Here is an 18,823-nt window from a genome sequence, read left to right as displayed (position 1 = left end):
AGCCGAGACCTGAATAGACTCAGATGATTTCCTGAAGGACGGTTAGATTTAACTCCGGGGAATGAACTTGACTCTTAAATTAAACCTCCCAGGAGGTTTAGTTTAACCTCGGATTAATGTCCTATAAAGACACGTCGGATCACTGGAGTGCGTCCCAGCAGCAACACAAGTTCTTGCCGACAGAAAATCACCCATTTAAGATTGGTTTTTGAATGCATAAAGAAAAAAATGTAGGATTTTTCTGTCTATTATCATTGTGTTTTATAGGAAACCTCATTCAAGATAATTCAGATCTGGATTTAAAGACCTACTCTAGAAGAATTGTTTAATACAGTATAAGTTGTGAATTGCACTCAACTAATGGATCTGTATTTGTTGACCATATATGACTCCTATGAAACCAGCAAAGACAACAAAGTTTACATAACCAGCAGAGCATTACTCACTGGTCCAGAGACAAGATGGTGAGTTCAGTGTCACGTCTTTTCTCTGGAAAACCAGTTCATGATTTAACCCTGCCTGCTTCCTTTGTTGAACATCTAGTACACTAACAGAGCATGTAGGCGTGTTTCCTCTTCACTGAACGAAAACAAGAACTGCACAAACATAAACTTTACATGCAATAGTCAAAAGGACAAAAAGCTGAAAAAATAACAAAACATATTTACAGACTTTATGCAAAAAAAGGGCAGAAAAAGCACTTCCCTGTTGACCAAGTCAAACGAACAGAGTGAACATCATCAGTCACTGACACAGAGGAGATCTCACTTCACATCCACACACACGTCACAGCTCTTTGCTTTGTGTTGTCAGTCTCCATTAGCCGGCAGACAGCAGACAAACACACACACACACACACACACACACACACACACACACACACACACACACACACACACACACACACACACACACACACACAAACAGTACATGTCCATGAACACACGCACACACCTTCCAATGATTGATAACACACGTTAGCGCATTAGCAGTTCCACACACACAGACACACCTGTCAAGACTGAAATGTGTTCGCTCATTAGCGATAACACAAACACACACACACACACACACACACACACACACACACACACACACACACACAGCTGTTCTTGATTGAGCGCATACATAAGTTCATTACAGACCACACACACATACAGACACACACAAAAGATATTGTTGTGTCCTTATCATTAGCACATTTTCAAAGTGAGTGTCACTATGTTAGACACAGCTGCTGCAGATAACTCATCAAACTTGTCACACACACACACACACACACAGACACACACTGAAACACACACTTTTCCTTAATGGTGTGTTGCAGACTGAAGCCTTAATGATGGTTTAGACTTTTTGCAGACGCAGGAGGGAGGAGGAGGAGGAGGAGGAATGACAGGGCAAGATGGAGGAGGAAAGAGACGGAGGAGGTTAGAGTGATAGATAGATAGAAAGACAGAGAGAGAGACAGAGGAAAGAAAAAAAAAGATAAACAGATCAATACAGGGGAAGTAAACGCAGCTAAATTCACCTAAAGTCACTGCACCTCCTCCTCCTCCTCCTCCTCCTCCTCCTCCTCCTCCTCCTCCTGCTGATATAAATCTCTGTGACGTTCATGTACAGTGACAGTCGCTGTGATGTGACATGTGAGGTGAGAGAAAAAAGTAGTGTTTGACAGACGCATCAACCTGTCGTATAACAAAATGCTCACAAGGAGACAAGGAGACGTTTAGTGTGTAAAGCAGCAGCTCAGGGAACTGCAGCGGGACAAACGGAGATATCAAAGACAGACAAACAGACAGATCAGATCCCTGGGTCAGCCTTTACACGTCCTCAACACCGACGCTGATGAATGAAACACACCACATCGCTGATAAAACGCGCCACAGGCCTTGAAAAAAATGATCTCCTCTTGTTGGCCCAGATAACCTGAATAGATAGAAGACATACAGTACTGTAGGTCAGATCTGTAACTGTATCTGTAATACAGTACCAGCAAAGGGAATACACCTGCATAAAAACTTACAGCGCTGCCAAAACTGATGCAATAACACCGTGTTTATGCAAATGTCTTTTTAACTGCTCTATGTTTTTCTATTATACTGACCTTTAACACATAATTTGACACACAGTTGCCAGAAATGAATCTCAATCTAAACCGTCTCCACTCACACACAGTTTCCACTAATACTTGAGCATATCTATTATTTTTCTCTGAGGGTTTCTGGACAGTATTAGTCACTGTTCTTCGTTCATGTATAATAAAGTTACATTTGCATAAAAGGAGCCTATCTGCCCTTGATTAAATCCCCTTAAAGTACATTTTCAACAAGTAATAAATGTTTGATTAAATTGATATTTCTTGTGATATGCAACAGCACTTACATAAAAAATGATAATAAACAAATGATTAATCATCAATATACAGTATCCTTTATAAATGTAGTCTTATTGTGAAGTAAATATCATTTCCAGAAAACTTTTTTCTGTGTTGTCTCAGCTCAACAATTCACTCATGACCCATTAAACTTTTATTGACTGTTGAAGCCGCTGTTGAAACAGCCGAAAGCTCTGGAAAGAGAGAGTAAATGGCTCCTGAGTTGAGCATCTGTTGATTTAGTTAATCACACAATATTATTATTATTATTACAATATTAAAGCTGAGAAAAAAAATGATTCAACGAAGGATTAATTTGAAATAAAGGAAGTAACAGAGACTTTTGTCGGATGCTTGCAAGAAAGAAAGTGCGTCAGAAAAAAAACGATGAAAAGAAGAATATGAGCGGTATCGAGGAAGAGAGTGGACAGATGAAGGGAGGACGGGATGAAAGCAGAGGAAGGAAGGACGGGTTGATGAACGGTGGAGGTCAGAGAGGGCCGAGAGAGGGGGCATTAAGAGATCAAGGCAGGGGATATAAAGCACAACCAGGTGGCGGCAATGAAAGAGAGGAATTGAAATAAGAATGGACTCAAAAGATAAACACTGAAAAGATAAAAAGACAAAAAAAGATACAGGAAGTGAAATTAGAAGTGCCCAAAAACAGACTTAAGACTTTGGGTGGGTTTTTTTTTTTTTTTTTGCTTCAGTAAACATAGAAAGTTTCAACTCAATTTGATTTTCCCTTTTTTGTTTAAACGTGATAAACTAGGTTCTAAAAATAAACACAAACTCTTTTTTTCTTCAGAGCTCCTCTAGACTCTTAAGGTGGTGTTTTGGAGGACTCTGTGTTTTATTTTCCTCGGAGGCGCCCTCTCATTGGCCGGTCTGACGTCTCGGGAGGGCACCTGAGGTCAAATCAATGGAAACCAAGTTGCAAGGCTCCAGTTAACCAACACCGGCCTGTCCAGGAGACAAAGCAACTCAGCATTTAAACTGTGTGTGTGTGTGTGTGTGTCTCTATATGTGTGTGTGTGTGTGTGTACTCAGGCATGTATGATTAACAGCCTATGTACAGTAATTTCATTAAAGCAAATCGATAGTACTCGCTGTGTCCATTGTGGATCATGACAACTTATCATAGATTATCTATAGAGCACAAGTGGTGATATTGATATAAGGGGTTGGCTTAATGTTTTAGCTGTAAATATGAAACAGAAACAAAGCTTCCCATGGAAAACAGAATATGTATTCACTGTGCGATCAATGGCTGAGATATGACCATTAATATTCTGATATTAGATACTAATTAACTACAGTGACTACTGTAACCTGGCATTGGTTCTTCATCCCGACATTTTCCCAACAGCAGCTACTTTTTAATGCTTCTTCAGGGAGGTTTTTGCTACATAGTGTTTTTTTTTTTTGGGGGATTTTGGCTTTTGATTTTTGGCTCACCTGCTGCAGCTACTGTACCTGCCAAGAAACACTTTTAGTTAATAAACTTTTTTTTTTGAATGTCACAATTTCATTGTAAACCCATTTCATTAAATAAAAGAATGAGTCAACAGAAAGACTGAGATATAAAGTCTTAGTATTTTTGACTGACATGCTAAAAAGCTGGAGCTAACATTAACATTTTGTTAATGTGAAGCTGAAGTAACAGGTTGCTATAAAGCTGAAGCTAAAAGTAAAGGGTTGCTATGTGACGCTGAAGCTAACTTTAACAGATTGCTAAGGTGACGCTAAAGCTAACATGTAGGGGTTGTTGCTACTAAAGTAAACATTAGCAGCCAATCAAGATTTAAACAGCATTTATCTTTAATTATAAGCTTTCTTTTTTTTTTCTTCTCTTTAACCATAGGCCTATGTGTAAGTGTTACATTGTTTTGTTTCTATTGTTGATTTTGACACTAGCAAGTTGTGGAGGCTGAATAAAGAATAAATCTGGCATTTAGGCTACCTGAAAAATGTGCTACAGCTGCATGTCATCCCTTGGGTTTAATTCAGTTCCACGTATCAACAAGCTGAAGTGCTATAAAAACGTAGCAACAAACCAATAAAACGGAAAATACAAGGAAAAAGAGGCCAATTTCAGCAATTCAAAACATTCATAGAGGAAAAAAGGGTTTTTCAAATGTTTCATAAGGTAGAAAAAAAACAAAAAAAAAGGCATTGAGCATGTTTATTTACCCTTAAGGAAACAATGTGTTTTGTGCAATGTTTGTGCCACCGAGTGAACAACACATCTTATATAGTCAGGCTGCCTCCTCTACAGTCCTGCCAACCTGTTGTGATAGTAAATATGGATATTAGAGCCTGCTGTGTGCTGTGCAGATTCCTTATATAACTGACTCTGGATCTGTCTCACTGCTACTTTCCACCCTCCCTCCATCTCTCTCTCTCTCCCTCATCCACTTACTAATTTTCTCTCCTTTGCCTATCTCCATCTTTCTCTCTCTCTCTCTCTCTCTCTCTCCTCATCTCTTTCCATCTCTCCCTCCATCAGTATTGACTCACACACTACTGCAGCTGTATCACATCAAGCCAAGGGCATAAATCAAAGCGCGCACACACATACACACACAGGCCATCCCACACACTCATGCACTCTCTCCTCAAGCCATTTCTGTTTACCGTCCTCCACACACACACACACACACACACACAAACACACACACACACATATCTATAACTCGTCCTCATCGCCATTGCAGTGAACACCCACACAGATTTCTGCACCGGGAGCGAGATGCAGATAAAAACGAACAAGTATAGTAGGTTTGATTCCAACGTGCCAAACAGGAAATCCACAGGAATGGAAAAAAACAACAGCAAAAAAAAAGAAAAACAGAAGCGTTACCTGTTGGTCACCACTCAAAACGCCGGAAATACTGCTGGTTATATAATCTGAAGTGGTGCTGCTATTTTATTTTTACTTTCATGGAAAAAAAAGTGTTTGGTTTGGTTGGGAAGCAGAGAAAACTTGAGATTTATTGATTCCTCGCGACTAAAAATGACATCAAGGTGCAACAGTGCTCCAAAAGTGGTCATAGGAAAAAAGTATTTTAAATGCAACAGGAAAGAAGGAGAAATAATTGAGACAGATATAAAAAGCAGGTTGCATATGATAAAGAAGAGGTTGCTGATGTTAATTTAAATTACATTTTTGAATTATTCTTTTTTTGAGATGTTGTTTTGGAGGAGAAAACTCCCCCGAGAATCCACAATGAAAGATGAGATGTAGGAAAACATGCAGAAAAATGAATTGAATTTTTTTTTTTAAAGAAAGAAAGAAATTAAAGACTGCAGGGAGAGGACAGATAAAGAAAGCAAACAGGAGGAGGAAGAAGAGGAGAGGAAAAAAAGGTAGAATTTAAAAAAAGGAGAAGAAAGGAGGTGTCTTGTGTATCCTGCCTCACATGGAAACAACCTTAATGAAGGGACTGCCCTTTTTTCTGCCTGTTTGTGTGTGTGCGTGCACTGTCATGTACACAACCATTACAGCTTGTGGCATCGGCCTACTCAAAGCCACACACACACACACACACACACACACACACACACACACACACACACACACACACACACACACACACACACACACACACACACACACACACACACACACACACACACACACATACACTTAAGACGCACACAATTCAAAGAAGCTGTTTGCTCTTCCGCCTCATTCTCTTCCTGTGTCTCCTTTATTTTCCACAGTAAACGAGAGCAAGGTGAACAGGAGGAGGAGAGTGTGAATCCTTATGGCACTAAAAGATGGAGATTAAAAAATAGACAAAGTAATCAAAGATGTCAATGATAAAAATAAAAAAAAGCTGATTAAAACGGAGGCAGGAAGGCAATGTGTGTGTGTCTCCAGTGTGTGTAGCAACTTTTATTTCTCAAAAATTAACATCACATGTCCATTTCCCACCACCACTGTTTCCTGTGGTAACCAAACTGCTGCTACTGCTGCAACAACACGCCTTTTTTTTTTTTTTTTTTTTTTTTACACTTCTTATTTTTGCTTTTAATAGTTGCCACAATCATGTGAAGAGAAAAAAAGGGCAAATTTTACTTGTTACACTTCTGTCTGTAACACTTATCTGCTTTTTTTTAATTGACTGCTCTGGTAGTTGTAATTATAAACAGACCTTTTACGTAAACAACAAGTTTGTCTCTCTTTCTCCATGTTACATTCAAGGTGTCACTCTGGTCTTCCGTCTCTTCACCATCCTGTTTTACCTGCCATGCAGCGAGCTAACAATTAGCAAACTTAGCAGCCTGCTGTCAGTTAACCACCAACTTTCAAGCTTTCTATCCCACTCCTCAATAATTATCAGTTGAATGACTTATCATACAATCTCAACAGCCCAGTGTAGTGAAAACAGAAATAAGCTGTTGTGATGTTCGCAGAGCACAAGTGTCTTAGCTGTTAGCGTGCTAATTAAAGCCTTGCAAGTAGGATACTAAGCTTTTCCAGCCAAAGATCTCACAGTGAAAACATGTAGAGTAGAAGTGAATAGTTTTTTATGCTTCCCTGTAGTTGTTTTGTTTCACTCTGTAGCCATTGTGTGTATCTTTGTGTTTTTGTCTCTGCCTCACTGTTGTTTTCTGTCCATAACCTGTGGACATTTAGTTTCTCTTTGAGGTATGATTTGGTTTTATGTCACTTTGTGTCCATTTTAAGTGACTATGTGGTCATTTTATGTCACTTAAAGATATTGAGATTTTACATCTCTTGGTATTTTAGCTTTTTAGTTGAGCTTAGAAGAAGTTTGATTGATTTTTTTTGATCAAGTAGCAGACATTTCAAATGGACTCCCTTGACCTATTGGGCACCTATACCCAGCAGACCTGTTCAGGAATCCATCAATGTGCAATGAGACCTTCACCAAGTATATGTCTGTTTTTTAAAAGCTTTAAAATGATATAAAGAAAATGATTCAAGAAAAATACAGCAGTCTCGTAAACCTTGCTCTGCATGGTTGTCAGTGAGGATGTATGATTGAGATCACAGCCAATGGGACATTGCAGTTCTGCACATGGCACCACACGCTGGCACTGGAATGAAGTCAGAACAGGGTGTCAGATGCATCACTGTATTGATTACCGGTACTGGAGCGTCAATTATGCTGCGCTCTGCTGTAGTAAAGCGTCATATATCTGGATGTAATGCACGCTATTGACTGGCTGCTACACGCTGAGCTGCAGCATGTTCTCTGGATTTATGGCGATGGGCACTCGTTGGTACAAACGGCACACACAGACTTCTACTTTCATGTGGGGGACAGCCACTTCCACTTCCCCTCAATCATTATAAATGAATAAATACTAAATTAAGTTTTCTCATTTTATATTAGCTGTGTAGCTGCTTAGCTAAATTATGCATTAAACATCACCAAATTTAGAAACTGGCATCGTTCCTTTAATGTGGTCTCTGAACATTAACGCTGTCACCGCCGCTGCTCTGAAATCTGCATGTCTCAGCATCTGGTTTGCATCTGCCGCTACTGGACAAGCCATAAAGTATCAGAGCAACAAGGGAGGTGATCTGTTGCCTTTTTATCTACTTTAACTTGCCACAAATTCAAACTGAAACTGATTTTATCTTGATTTTAAAGGCTTTTTTCTCATTAAAAGCCAACCATAAAAGCAAAATGTGCTGTTTTTTCCCCCCATTGCAGTGTTGGCTTGGCTTGGTTGAGCTCTTACAACCTCTGCACAAACAAGCCGGTGCAAGTCTTATAAGCCAAAACCACAAACTGATCCTCATAGAGATATAAAAAAAAAACAAGAACACAGTTGCACGGCAAATCGATCTCCATCAGCGTTAAAAATCCAATCTCGTCTGAGTTTCTACAGAGTCAGCCAATTATCAAATCCCCAGGGTCACATTGGCTTTGATTACAGCGCAGACAATAAAACAGCAGCAACAAACCATTTAGTGGGAAAGTGGTTGTACTGTATGTGCGTCTGATTTTTGGTAATACTCAAAACGTGACTTTCTCTACCAACTTGTACGACATGAAAAATTCGACTCGAGTCTCTCTCTCTCCACCCCCGAGATGTTTAATTATTACAACACAAACACATGGAGCAGGCAGGGTGAAATGGAAATGGCGCGCCCCGGTCTTCGAGGTGCTATCGCTGCATCGGTATAATTATTTAGCGACTCGCCACCGAGGAGCTCCAGAATTAATCTAATAGTGTCAGGATGTCATGTCACAGTTGATAAAGAATTAGCACCTCCTTAACAAGTGCGCCGACAGACTGCCACGGTAACAAGTGCAGCAGCAGCAGCAGCAGCAGCAGCAGCAGCAACAGGCAGGAGGGGGCGGAGAGGGCGGCGGGGTGGGGCGGACTGAGGCGAGGCGTGACCGAGAGGCAGGGCTGCTCTCATGTATGTCGCCGAAGGAAGCAGGGAAACATACACACACTTTGTACATATGCAACCAACCAAATACACACACACACACACAAACACACTCCAGTGAACAAATGCACCCACTCACATGTGCACAAACAAACAAAAGGCACTACACACACACTCTAATCCTCTCAAGCCATTGTTGTCACTGGAGAGTAATCCCAGAGTCGATGACTAACTTAATCTAAGTCACATGACTGCAGGTACACACAATCTAATCAACACACACACACACACACACACACACACACACACACACACACACACATCCTACAAAGAACTAATTATAGCATTGTAAATTGTGATTGACAGCTGGTGAGTATAAGACACTGAGCACTGATGGGGACTGGCTTCTTTTTTTAGCCAATGGGAAAGGAGCTGTGTGATGACATCACTCGGCTGAAACTGAGAATGAAGCCACAAAATTTTCAACAGTCTCTAACAGACACGCAACTCTTTTACAAACACTGCCAGTTACTCGAGACTGTGGTCGTGCAACAGTCAAACCAAAAAGTTACGATATATATATAAATATATATATACACTCTATATACGTATATGTAAATGATGGTAAATAGCAATAGTCAACTGATACAGTAGTTAAAAATAAATGTATTAAAATGGTCCATAATATAAACACAATCTACAACTTAACATTGGAGATAGCACAATATATTAAAAATGTGTGTTATACGACATGTAATTATGTAATTTTTTCTTTCAACATCTAACTCGGAAAAGTTATACAAAATGTTATAACTACAACTTTGAAGATACTTTCTACTATATTCATAGTTCATATTCATATTTGCTTTATCAAAATGAGTGTTTTGTTTATATATATATTATATAAAAAATTAATTAAATGTTCAAATTAAATTAAATAATTCAAAAATGTATTCTCTACTGGATACCTTGATATAAAATACAAAAAAGCTGCACTTAAAGGTAAAGAAACACCATGTACAGTAGTCATGGCGTTTACCCATAATTGTCTGAGCCAGAAACCATAGCAACCTCATCTCCTGCCCTTATATGGACGCGCTCATCACATCTAACAACAACACCACGTTACAGCTGTGTCCGATGAGATTACCCCCAATCAATACCAGACTGATATCCAATATCATTATGAGCTCCAGGAACAAACGTGACATTACATTATGGGATGCCATCCCCATGACGACCGGGGTTTGCCGGGTATCCCACATCTCCTATTGATCAGAATATATGATTTACTGTTGACGGTCAATGGAGGTAAGTGATTTCAAAACACACGGGGCCGTGATAGTAACGTGGGCCGGCGTCATCTCTGTGTTTGCATTTCAAATAATGCATTTCTCATTCTGGATATGAGCTCGTCAATAACTAATGAGTCAGATCTCTGTGTGTGTGTATGTGTGTGTGTTTGAACGTTTTCCAGTAAGAGGCTAATTTCACAGACATCATCAATATCCTACAGGAAAACACAGTCCAGAGGCGAGTGAGAAGCCGACACAGTCGAATCATAAGAGGAAGAAGCTGTAATTGTGTAATCACGTCCATATAAGATCAACTGTTAAAGATCTGAAGACGACTCGTCATCGCAGCGACTGCAAGACAGAAAAATGACGCAGGCAGGAAGAGGAGCGGGGCCTGAGCAGGAAGTCGGATGACCTCAGCAGACTCAACCACAAATAAGATCAAAGGGTTTGATTAAAGTGACGACAAAGTTACACCAGAAAGAGAGAGAGAGAGAGAGAGATGATTGAGGAGAGAAGAGACAGAGATAAAGAAGATGGATCCGTCAATGAGCCGATTGATGACATCAACAAGTCACGAGTTCAATCCCCCCTTTGGAAACTAAACCGATAAAAAAAAAGGTGGGTAACACTTTATTTTAAGGGGTCCTTGTTCCTGTGTATCTACCTAATTAATTACAGTGTAATTACCTATGTAACCGTATGTAATAACATGTACTTACATTGTAAATACATAGTGTATTTTGGTGTACTTACAGGTCCTTGTTACACTTGTAATAAGAAATGCTTGTGCAAAGAGAGAGGCCACTTTGGCATTTCTTATTACAGGTAATACAGGTAATACGGTAATACAAGTGTAACAAGGACCTGTAAGTACACCAAAATACACTATGTATTTACAATGTAAGTACATGTTATTACATACGGTTACATAGGTAATTACACTGTAATTAATTAGGTAGATACACAGGAACAAGGACCCCTTAAAATAAAGTGTTACCAAAAGGTGCTTGTCCTTCAGAAAACTGGCTTCAACATCCATTCTTTGGTGGAGGTGTTTAAATTTTATATCAGGTCTTCAATAAATGAGCAGCTCAAATGTTTTTAATCGTGACGTTCCCAAAGTGGCCCTGATGAAAAATTCCATAACTTTTCCATGACTTTCCCTGAGTTAGTCACGAGCACTTCCATGAGTTAAAAATTTTATCCCCTCCTGGGTTTTGCTAATACAGCTTTTTTACCTTGAAGGACTCTTGTTTTATTATGTATAAAGCTCTCAAAGGGGTTCGGTGGTTCAAAAAGGTAGAAAAAAAAAAAACACCCACAATGAGGCCGTAGAGTGAAATCACCTGATATCACTTGACATTTTTCCAGTTTTCCCGACTCAACACAAATCTGTCAAGGTCTGGTAACTCCAGAAACGGTTCAAACACTGGGAACCAAACACAAAACACAGCGGGAGACCAACAACCACCACCACCACCAGCACCTCCACAGTTCACTCTCACAGCTCCTCCTACCTTGGCCCGTATTTGTCCCGAGGTCGACACCTTGCGGATCAGTTTGTGCGACGTTTCTTCTTGTTCCCCGTCGCTGTCCGACGACTCCTCTCCAGCTTCTCCGGCCTGAGAAAGGAAAATCAAAAAGCAGGAAGAATCAGACAACCATATAGTTGAGGTCGTACTTAAAGGGATAGTTCAACATTTTGGCAAATTGGCCCATTGCCATAATCCCTATAGTCATAGCAGTAGGTTCATTACCTTTAATTGTTGGTGCAAGCTATTTTTAGAACGGCGGAGCAGAGCCGTGAGTTCCTCAGAGCTACGCTACAGAGGCTCATGGGATTTCTTGGTTTCCCTCATCAAACTCATCAAATACACAATCCAACAACTCCAAAACGCTCTGGTGGACAAGTTGTGACCTGCACATTCACCACGCTATGAGATAATAACAGAAAGTTACAAGCTGGAGTTGTTTTAGAGGCAAATGTAGAGACTGCTTTCCAAAAAACTGTCCCTGAAGGCAACGCTCATCAGCGGTTTTGCATGAATTTACCTCTAAAACAACTCTGTCTCGTAACGTTCCATTATTATCTCATAGCCTTTCTCAAAGTGGGTGCCGTCTGACTGCGTCAAGGGTGCCGTGAAAAAAAATACCTCTTCTGACATTTTATAGAATACATTCTCTTTACATATATGCAAAGGGGCCGTGTCCACCGGACGCCCTTTTAGCGCTCTGGGCGTCTACTTTCCATTCAGATCCTATGGAGCTCGGAAAAAAGCTCTCGACGCTTCCTTTTTTTGTCGCGGCGCTCAGAGCGCTCAGAGTTGAAATATGTTCAACTTTTGGAACAGCGCCGCACTTATCAAGCGGCTCGGACGTGAGGCGGCTCGTTTCGGCAGCGTTCAGAGAGAGAGAGAGAAAGAGAGAGAGAGAGACCGCTCCTTGGACACGGCCGTTGGTCACGGGCTCAGAGCAGTAGGGGCCGTGTCCACCGGACGCCGGACGCTATGAAAAAAATGCATCGTACCAGGCACACGTCTCACATTGATGGTGAGTCACACCCCCTCCTCTCTCCAGTGGATCTGTGTCTGCTCTGTTCCGACTCCGGTGCGTTTGATGTATAAAAACACACTGCAGTGCACACGGTGGAAATTCTCTGATTGTTCGTAACGGAGTCAGAACGGAGCGGAGACCGCCGGTGGATATTCATTTGCTGCGCGCATGTAGACCTTTCTCGCTTCCTCTCACATTGCGGATTATTGTGTGCGTGTGTGTGCATATGTAGGCTACAGAGGCACCTATGCATAAATACTGTACTGTCCCGTATAAACAGGACATTTACATTTAGGCAATGCAGTGTCATTTTGAATTACATTTTACACAGGGGTGCCGTGAGATTTTATGCACTTTTGAAAGGTGCCCTGACTGAAAAAAGTTTGAGAAACACTGTCATAGCGTGGTGAATGTGCAGGTCACAACTTGTCCACCAGAGCGTTTTGGAGTTGTTGGATTGTGTATTTGATGAGTTTGATGAGGGAAACCAAGAAATCCCATTAGCCTCCGTAGCGTAGCTCTGAGCAGCTCGCGGCTCTGCTCCGCCGTTCTAAAAATAGCTTGCACCGACAATTAAAGGTAACGAGGGATTATGGCAATGGGCCAATTAGCCAAAATGTTGAACTATCCTTTTAAAGACATCAGCGACCATAACTCCTTCTTCTTACTGGGCAGCACAAAGGTTCAGCCATTGATGGTTTAAGTTTAGTTTTCTCTGCTACAATGAAGAAATCTCTTTTCCTGGCAATCGTACTGTCTTTACGTTAACGCTGGCAGCAGCTCTGACCACACTCGAGGTGTGAAAGGCATCCGTGGAAACTATTTACTGATATGCAACCACCGGGTTTCCTGTTGGTTCACAACGGCCTACGTAATACACTGAGAGATGAGACAAAAACAGTTGCAGTGGATTTATGTGGAAAAAACCTGTGATTGAAAAATCCAAACTATTAAAGATCTCATCTTCTACAAGAATCAATCATCTCCTCCAGAGCACAACCATAGCTGAGGTCGACAGTTCACTATTATCTGTTTGATCAATCAACAGCTACAATTAAATCTGATATGTCAAGCATTTATTGCTCAGATGAGAATATGGGATGTGGTTATTTCTTGGTTTTCATCATCGCCTATAAACCTCAAGACTTTGGGGTTTTTTAACAATTTTACAAGGCGTTAAAGCACATTAACATGGACAGCAGAGGATGGATGTCAATGTTACATCAGGAGAACATTGGTTTCAAAAGGCTACAATGTTTGCAATGCATTTTGGGTGGAAATGAAAATCAAAACCCATCAAACCCCAGTGTTGGGAAACTGATATTAAAGGCCAAGACCTTGGAATCGTCACAATGTCTCTATTTCATCTAGAAGGTTTTAGGTACTTAACACCTTATAATCAACCTTAACTGTTGTTACCATTGACGTCCAATTCCCATTGGTGTTAGACATTGTCTTTCTCAGTTTAAAAGACCAAATGTCCATCATGAAAGTCACTGGTATAGACTCATTGATAATAAAGGTAATCATCAAACCACCACCTCTACTCAATGTGGATGAACCTCAAGGTTCCCGTATCAAAACACAGAGGACCTCTTGACCTTGTCAGACATGTCCGTCCTTGTTGCCTTTCAAACTAAGGCTAAAAATAAGATTCAGCTTTTCAGCCACAAACTTCACAAAGTCGGATGAGGAACTAAAATGGACCAAAATAATCAGCACTGTGACCACTCAGTGTCCCTTTTCACACGTAAACTAATTACACTGGAAATGAATGGGTGCTTCTTCACATTTTGACGCTTACAGTACGAACACACAGCGTTTCATTTTCATTCATCACTTCCTGTTTGCTACAAGGATGCAAGCGCTTCCTTTGATAGTAAATTACTCCTTAGAGCAAAAAAAAAATCTCCAATGATTTTTATGTAATTCAAAGACATTTTTGAAAGACAGTTTTACAGATAGTCGTCCTCAGCTGAGCTACTGATCTTACATTTAAAAATCCATTAGGACTCTGCAGGACGAGATGAGTTTTTTAACCAAGTCTCACAAACGTATCATTCAAAAAACAGTACAGATGCAACATTAGAAATAACTAAAGACTTAAAATGAGTTTATTTCCTGTGTTTTTAGGCTAAATCAGATCATGATATGATTTTCTTCAAGGCTTAAGTTGTGCAAGTAACATGCAAGTTCCTTAGAAGTGTGAAGAGAGAGAGATGGTGGTGGTGGGCTGCCTGTTTTGTTTATACAAAATAAAAAAAGTCTGGAGGTGGGAGAGGATTAGCCGGCCTGATGTAGAAGAAGTGAAACCGTTGGCTCATCTGGGCAGAGACTGTAAAAACAAAACAACCTGTGGTGCAGCAGCTTCACTTCACATGAACTAGATTAGACTGAACTGAACTGAAGTGAAGTAAAGTGGACTGTACTTACTATGTGAGTCCTCTCGGAGTCGGCTTGAGGCGACCCCAGCGCCTCGCCCGGCTCGGCCACGTACAGGACGTTGGGGTTCAGTTTGGACGCCATGGTTGAAGAAGTCAGAGGTGAAAGAGACAGAGAAGACAGGTGTGTAGAGGTGGAAAGAGAAGAAGAGGAGGAGGAGGTGTATAATGAGGTTTGGCTAAGCAGAGGAAGAGAGGAGAGGATGACAAACGGTAGGTAGGCTATGGCCGGCTCCGGGACGCCACGCTTCGTCCTCTTTTTTCCGATCCCTCTATCCAGGGGCCAGCTCTGGAAAAGATGGAGGAATGAATTATTGATCAGGAAAGAAAAGCTCACAGGAGTTTATTATTATTATATTATTATTATATCATCATTATTAATATTACTGTTATTCTAAGGAGGAGTTTTAGCTCAGATCATATAAACAACTGTCCCACTCCCTCCTCCCAACTCTGACTACACACTACTTCAGTCAAAGAGCCGCTTCTTGTTCTCGCTTCTTCTTTACTTCTTCCTGCATGTGTGTGTGTGTGTGTGTGTGTGTGTGTGTGTGTGTGTGTGTGTGTGTGCGACAAAACACTGAGGTTAACAGTTCAGCCCTGTGCTTTTTTAAGTAGAGCCATAGAAATGTATGGCAGCCCCTTCTCTGCAAGTGACAAGTCCAATGATGATGATGATGATGATAATGATGAAGGGTAAACACAGGACAATGACAACAAGATGAAGATGATGATGATGATTATGATGAAGAAGAAGATGGTGATGATGATGATGATGATGATGATAAAGCTCATTGCAGCACGCGGACAACTCTTAACATGACACAGCTTGCCCTGCAACAACATCAGATATGGGAGCGTCGACTCCGCACGCCTTAGTAACCCAATGCACGGTTATGTGTGTGTGTGTGTGTGTGTGTGTGTGTGTGTGTGTGTGTGTGTGTGTGTGTTTCCTTGATTACGAGGTGGACACGTTATTCAAAAACCTGTCCGCATCTAGACTACACACACACACACACTCACACACACACCAAACTTGTGCACATTAATGTAGATACACACACACACACACAACACAGGTAGGCTATAAACACTGCGAGCGTGCAAGTGCTGCTGCTCACTTCTAGATATTGATATTTACGTGTCTCTCCGGTTTGACACGTTTAATTAATTTGCCGGAGGAGACGGACACACACGGGTGGATGCACACAACAGGCTGTCGTGCCGTGGCGATCATTCATTCCGTCCGTATCACCGTTCACCGACACCGCTTCAGTTCACCGTCTCCTCTCCTCTCCTCTCCTCTCTCTCCGGGGCGGACCCGCCGCCGCCGCCGCCGAACAAATAGCCTATCAATATTCAATTTAACTCCCGTTACCGCGCGGACACCTCCACCTCCTCCTCCTCCTCCTCTTCCCTCCACCACCTCCTCCTCCACCTCCTCGTGTGTCGGTAAAACATTGACATTATTTACCTTCACCCGTTATTTCTCTTCCTCCTTCTCCCTCCGCCGGAGGTCAGTCACTCAGTCACTCAGTCACTCAGTCAGTCACAGACAGCGGCGGCTCCCGCTCCTGTTGCCCGGCCTGGGTCGCTCCGTCAGCCGGCGTTTGGTCTGCTGGCAGCCGGCGGTCAGCGGCGGTAGTAGAGGCGGCAGCAGCAGCAGCAGCGGCGGCGGCGGTGGAGGAGGAGGCGGCGTGCGGGTCTCTCCGGTTGGTGGTGCTCGCCTTGCAGAGAGAGACGCGGTCATACGCATAGCGTCGGAGCGGATCTGAATCAGGTAGGAAGAGGGAGGGAGGGGAGGGGAAGGGAGGAGGAGGGAGGTGGGGGAGGAAGAGGAGGTAGCAGGGGGCGAGAAAGAGAAAGAGAGAGAGAGAAAGATAGATAGAGAGAGAGAGAGCGGCCGTGTTGAGTCGCCTCGAATCGCTGCTCGGAGGTTAAACGGAGAGCAAATAACGCGCACATGCACGCATGCGCTCGCGAGGAGGCGCGCGCGAGACGAAGCAGCAGACACGGGCCTATTATACACACACACAAAGACACACTAATTAACACACAAAGGTGAAGGTGAAGATGAAGATGGAGCAGTCAAAACATCTTGAAGCTGTTTGGTAGATGAGCAGCTTATAGTGTTTCCAGCCAGGTATTGATTGATTGGTAAAGTTAGAATCGATTGATAAAAAGGTGTTTGTTGTCATTAAAGCACAGCTGCATAGACACAGTAGCTTATTGATCCATAAAAATGACACATTAAGATCCTGTAGGTTATTGATGAGCAGAGCCAAAGCCAACAGTGACCATGTGTTTCCTCTTTGTTGTGTTGACTCACTCAGGTTCATATTCAGACATTGACACTGGTTTATTAGTGTTTACCGACGCTCTGAATACACACTGAGAAACCTGCTGTATTTTGCATTTTATGGTTTAATCACATCATTATTACTTCCCTCCACATTATTTAGTAGCTGATCTGGTGTTTTCAACCCAGGACACATGAACTTCAACCTTCATGATTGACTTAGATGTTCAGATTGACACTTTCCTGGACACTTTTTTCTCTTTTTCTCATCCATGTTCATTGAGAAATTGTCCTTTTATCAAACAGGACTTTCATATTATGTTTCTGCAATGTTTTGACCAGTTTAGGCCTTTCTGAAGACAAACACATGAAGCCTGCTTTCTTATAGAAAAAACACTTTTTGGTTGAAGTGGTTAAAATTAAGTCACATCCAACTTTAATAATCATAAATAAATAAAAAGATAGGCCATTATGCAATATATTTATTAGGCTACCCAATTTCTGTCCAGACTTGCTCTCAAAACGTGTCTTTTCACTTTTGAATCTGCAGCCTTGTGCCCAAATTTGAGCTTATACCATAAGTCGAGTTGCCGGTATAAGACAAGTCCACACCTGACAGAGAGATTAGAGAGAGAGACGTCCACATTAATAAAGCAGAGAGCGAGAGAGAGAGAGCAACATGTCGCTGCACATCGACACGGATACAAGGACACAGACAGACATATACACTGGCACCGCTCGGCAATAGTAATTTGTTTACAGTTGATTAAATATTCATGCTGAATTAGCTGTGAGCCTGCCAGCAGTCACTTCATTTACACCCTGTGTGTGTCTCCTTGTGTGTGTGTGTGTGTGTGTGTGTTTGTCGTAACTGTCGGCCAGCGGCGTGGGAAAAGGCAGACGCATAGAGAGGAAGAAGTGCGCACACACACACACACACACACACACACACATACACACAAACACCTGCTGGATTCCCCCGCCGATCAGGTGATAGCGTTAACTGTGTTCGGCTTCTTTCCTCCAGTTGCCCTTGACAACAGCAAGAAGTGAAGGGCGAAAGGATGGAGAGAGGAGCGAGGGATGTTGAAGACCAAGGGGCAAAAAATGCATATGAACAGAACAGAGAGAGAGAGAGAGAGAGAGAGAGAGAGAGAGATACTGATTCATCTGCACTGTTTTCTCAATTAATTTTCCTCAAAATATCAAAATAACTCAAAATTCCCAGCGCTCCTGAATCCCTGGTGATGCCTTCAAGTGTCTCTTTGCAACAAACATTCACTTTGCAACACAGATGGAGAGAGAGAGACGCAGCAAATCAGGGGCTGGAGTCTTATTGGAGCGTATTTGACATTTTCACATGAAAAACAACGCGAGAGATTTATCAAAACAACACAATATCACAAACCCACTTTCTGTCAATTGGCTGCTTAATTAACTGACTAATTATTCAGCTCTAATGACACCATTTGA

General features: G+C 41.8%; 1 protein-coding gene across 2 annotated transcripts in view; it reads right to left on the bottom strand.

The window, feature by feature from the left end:
* Window positions 1–16,790, bottom strand: part of LOC311002087 (diacylglycerol kinase delta) — a 73,602-nt gene extending 56,812 nt beyond the window's left edge. For both annotated transcript variants that reach the window (XM_083993307.1, XM_083993308.1), the window contains exons 1-3: window positions 16,526–16,790; window positions 15,044–15,340; window positions 11,575–11,679 (exon numbers count right to left, since the gene is read on the bottom strand). In XM_083993307.1, the coding sequence (XP_083849433.1) occupies window positions 11,575–11,679; window positions 15,044–15,136 (198 nt within the window). In that variant the 5' untranslated portion in view covers window positions 15,137–15,340; window positions 16,526–16,790. The remainder of the gene's footprint in view (window positions 1–11,574; window positions 11,680–15,043; window positions 15,341–16,525) is intronic.
* Between the last annotated feature and the right edge of the window lie 2,033 nt (window positions 16,791–18,823).

The sequence above is a fragment of the Trachurus trachurus genome (genome assembly GCF_905171665.1).
Source record: "Trachurus trachurus genome assembly, chromosome: 18".
NCBI lineage: Eukaryota > Metazoa > Chordata > Actinopteri > Carangiformes > Carangidae > Trachurus > Trachurus trachurus.
This window is presented reverse-complemented; position numbering and strand designations above follow the sequence as displayed.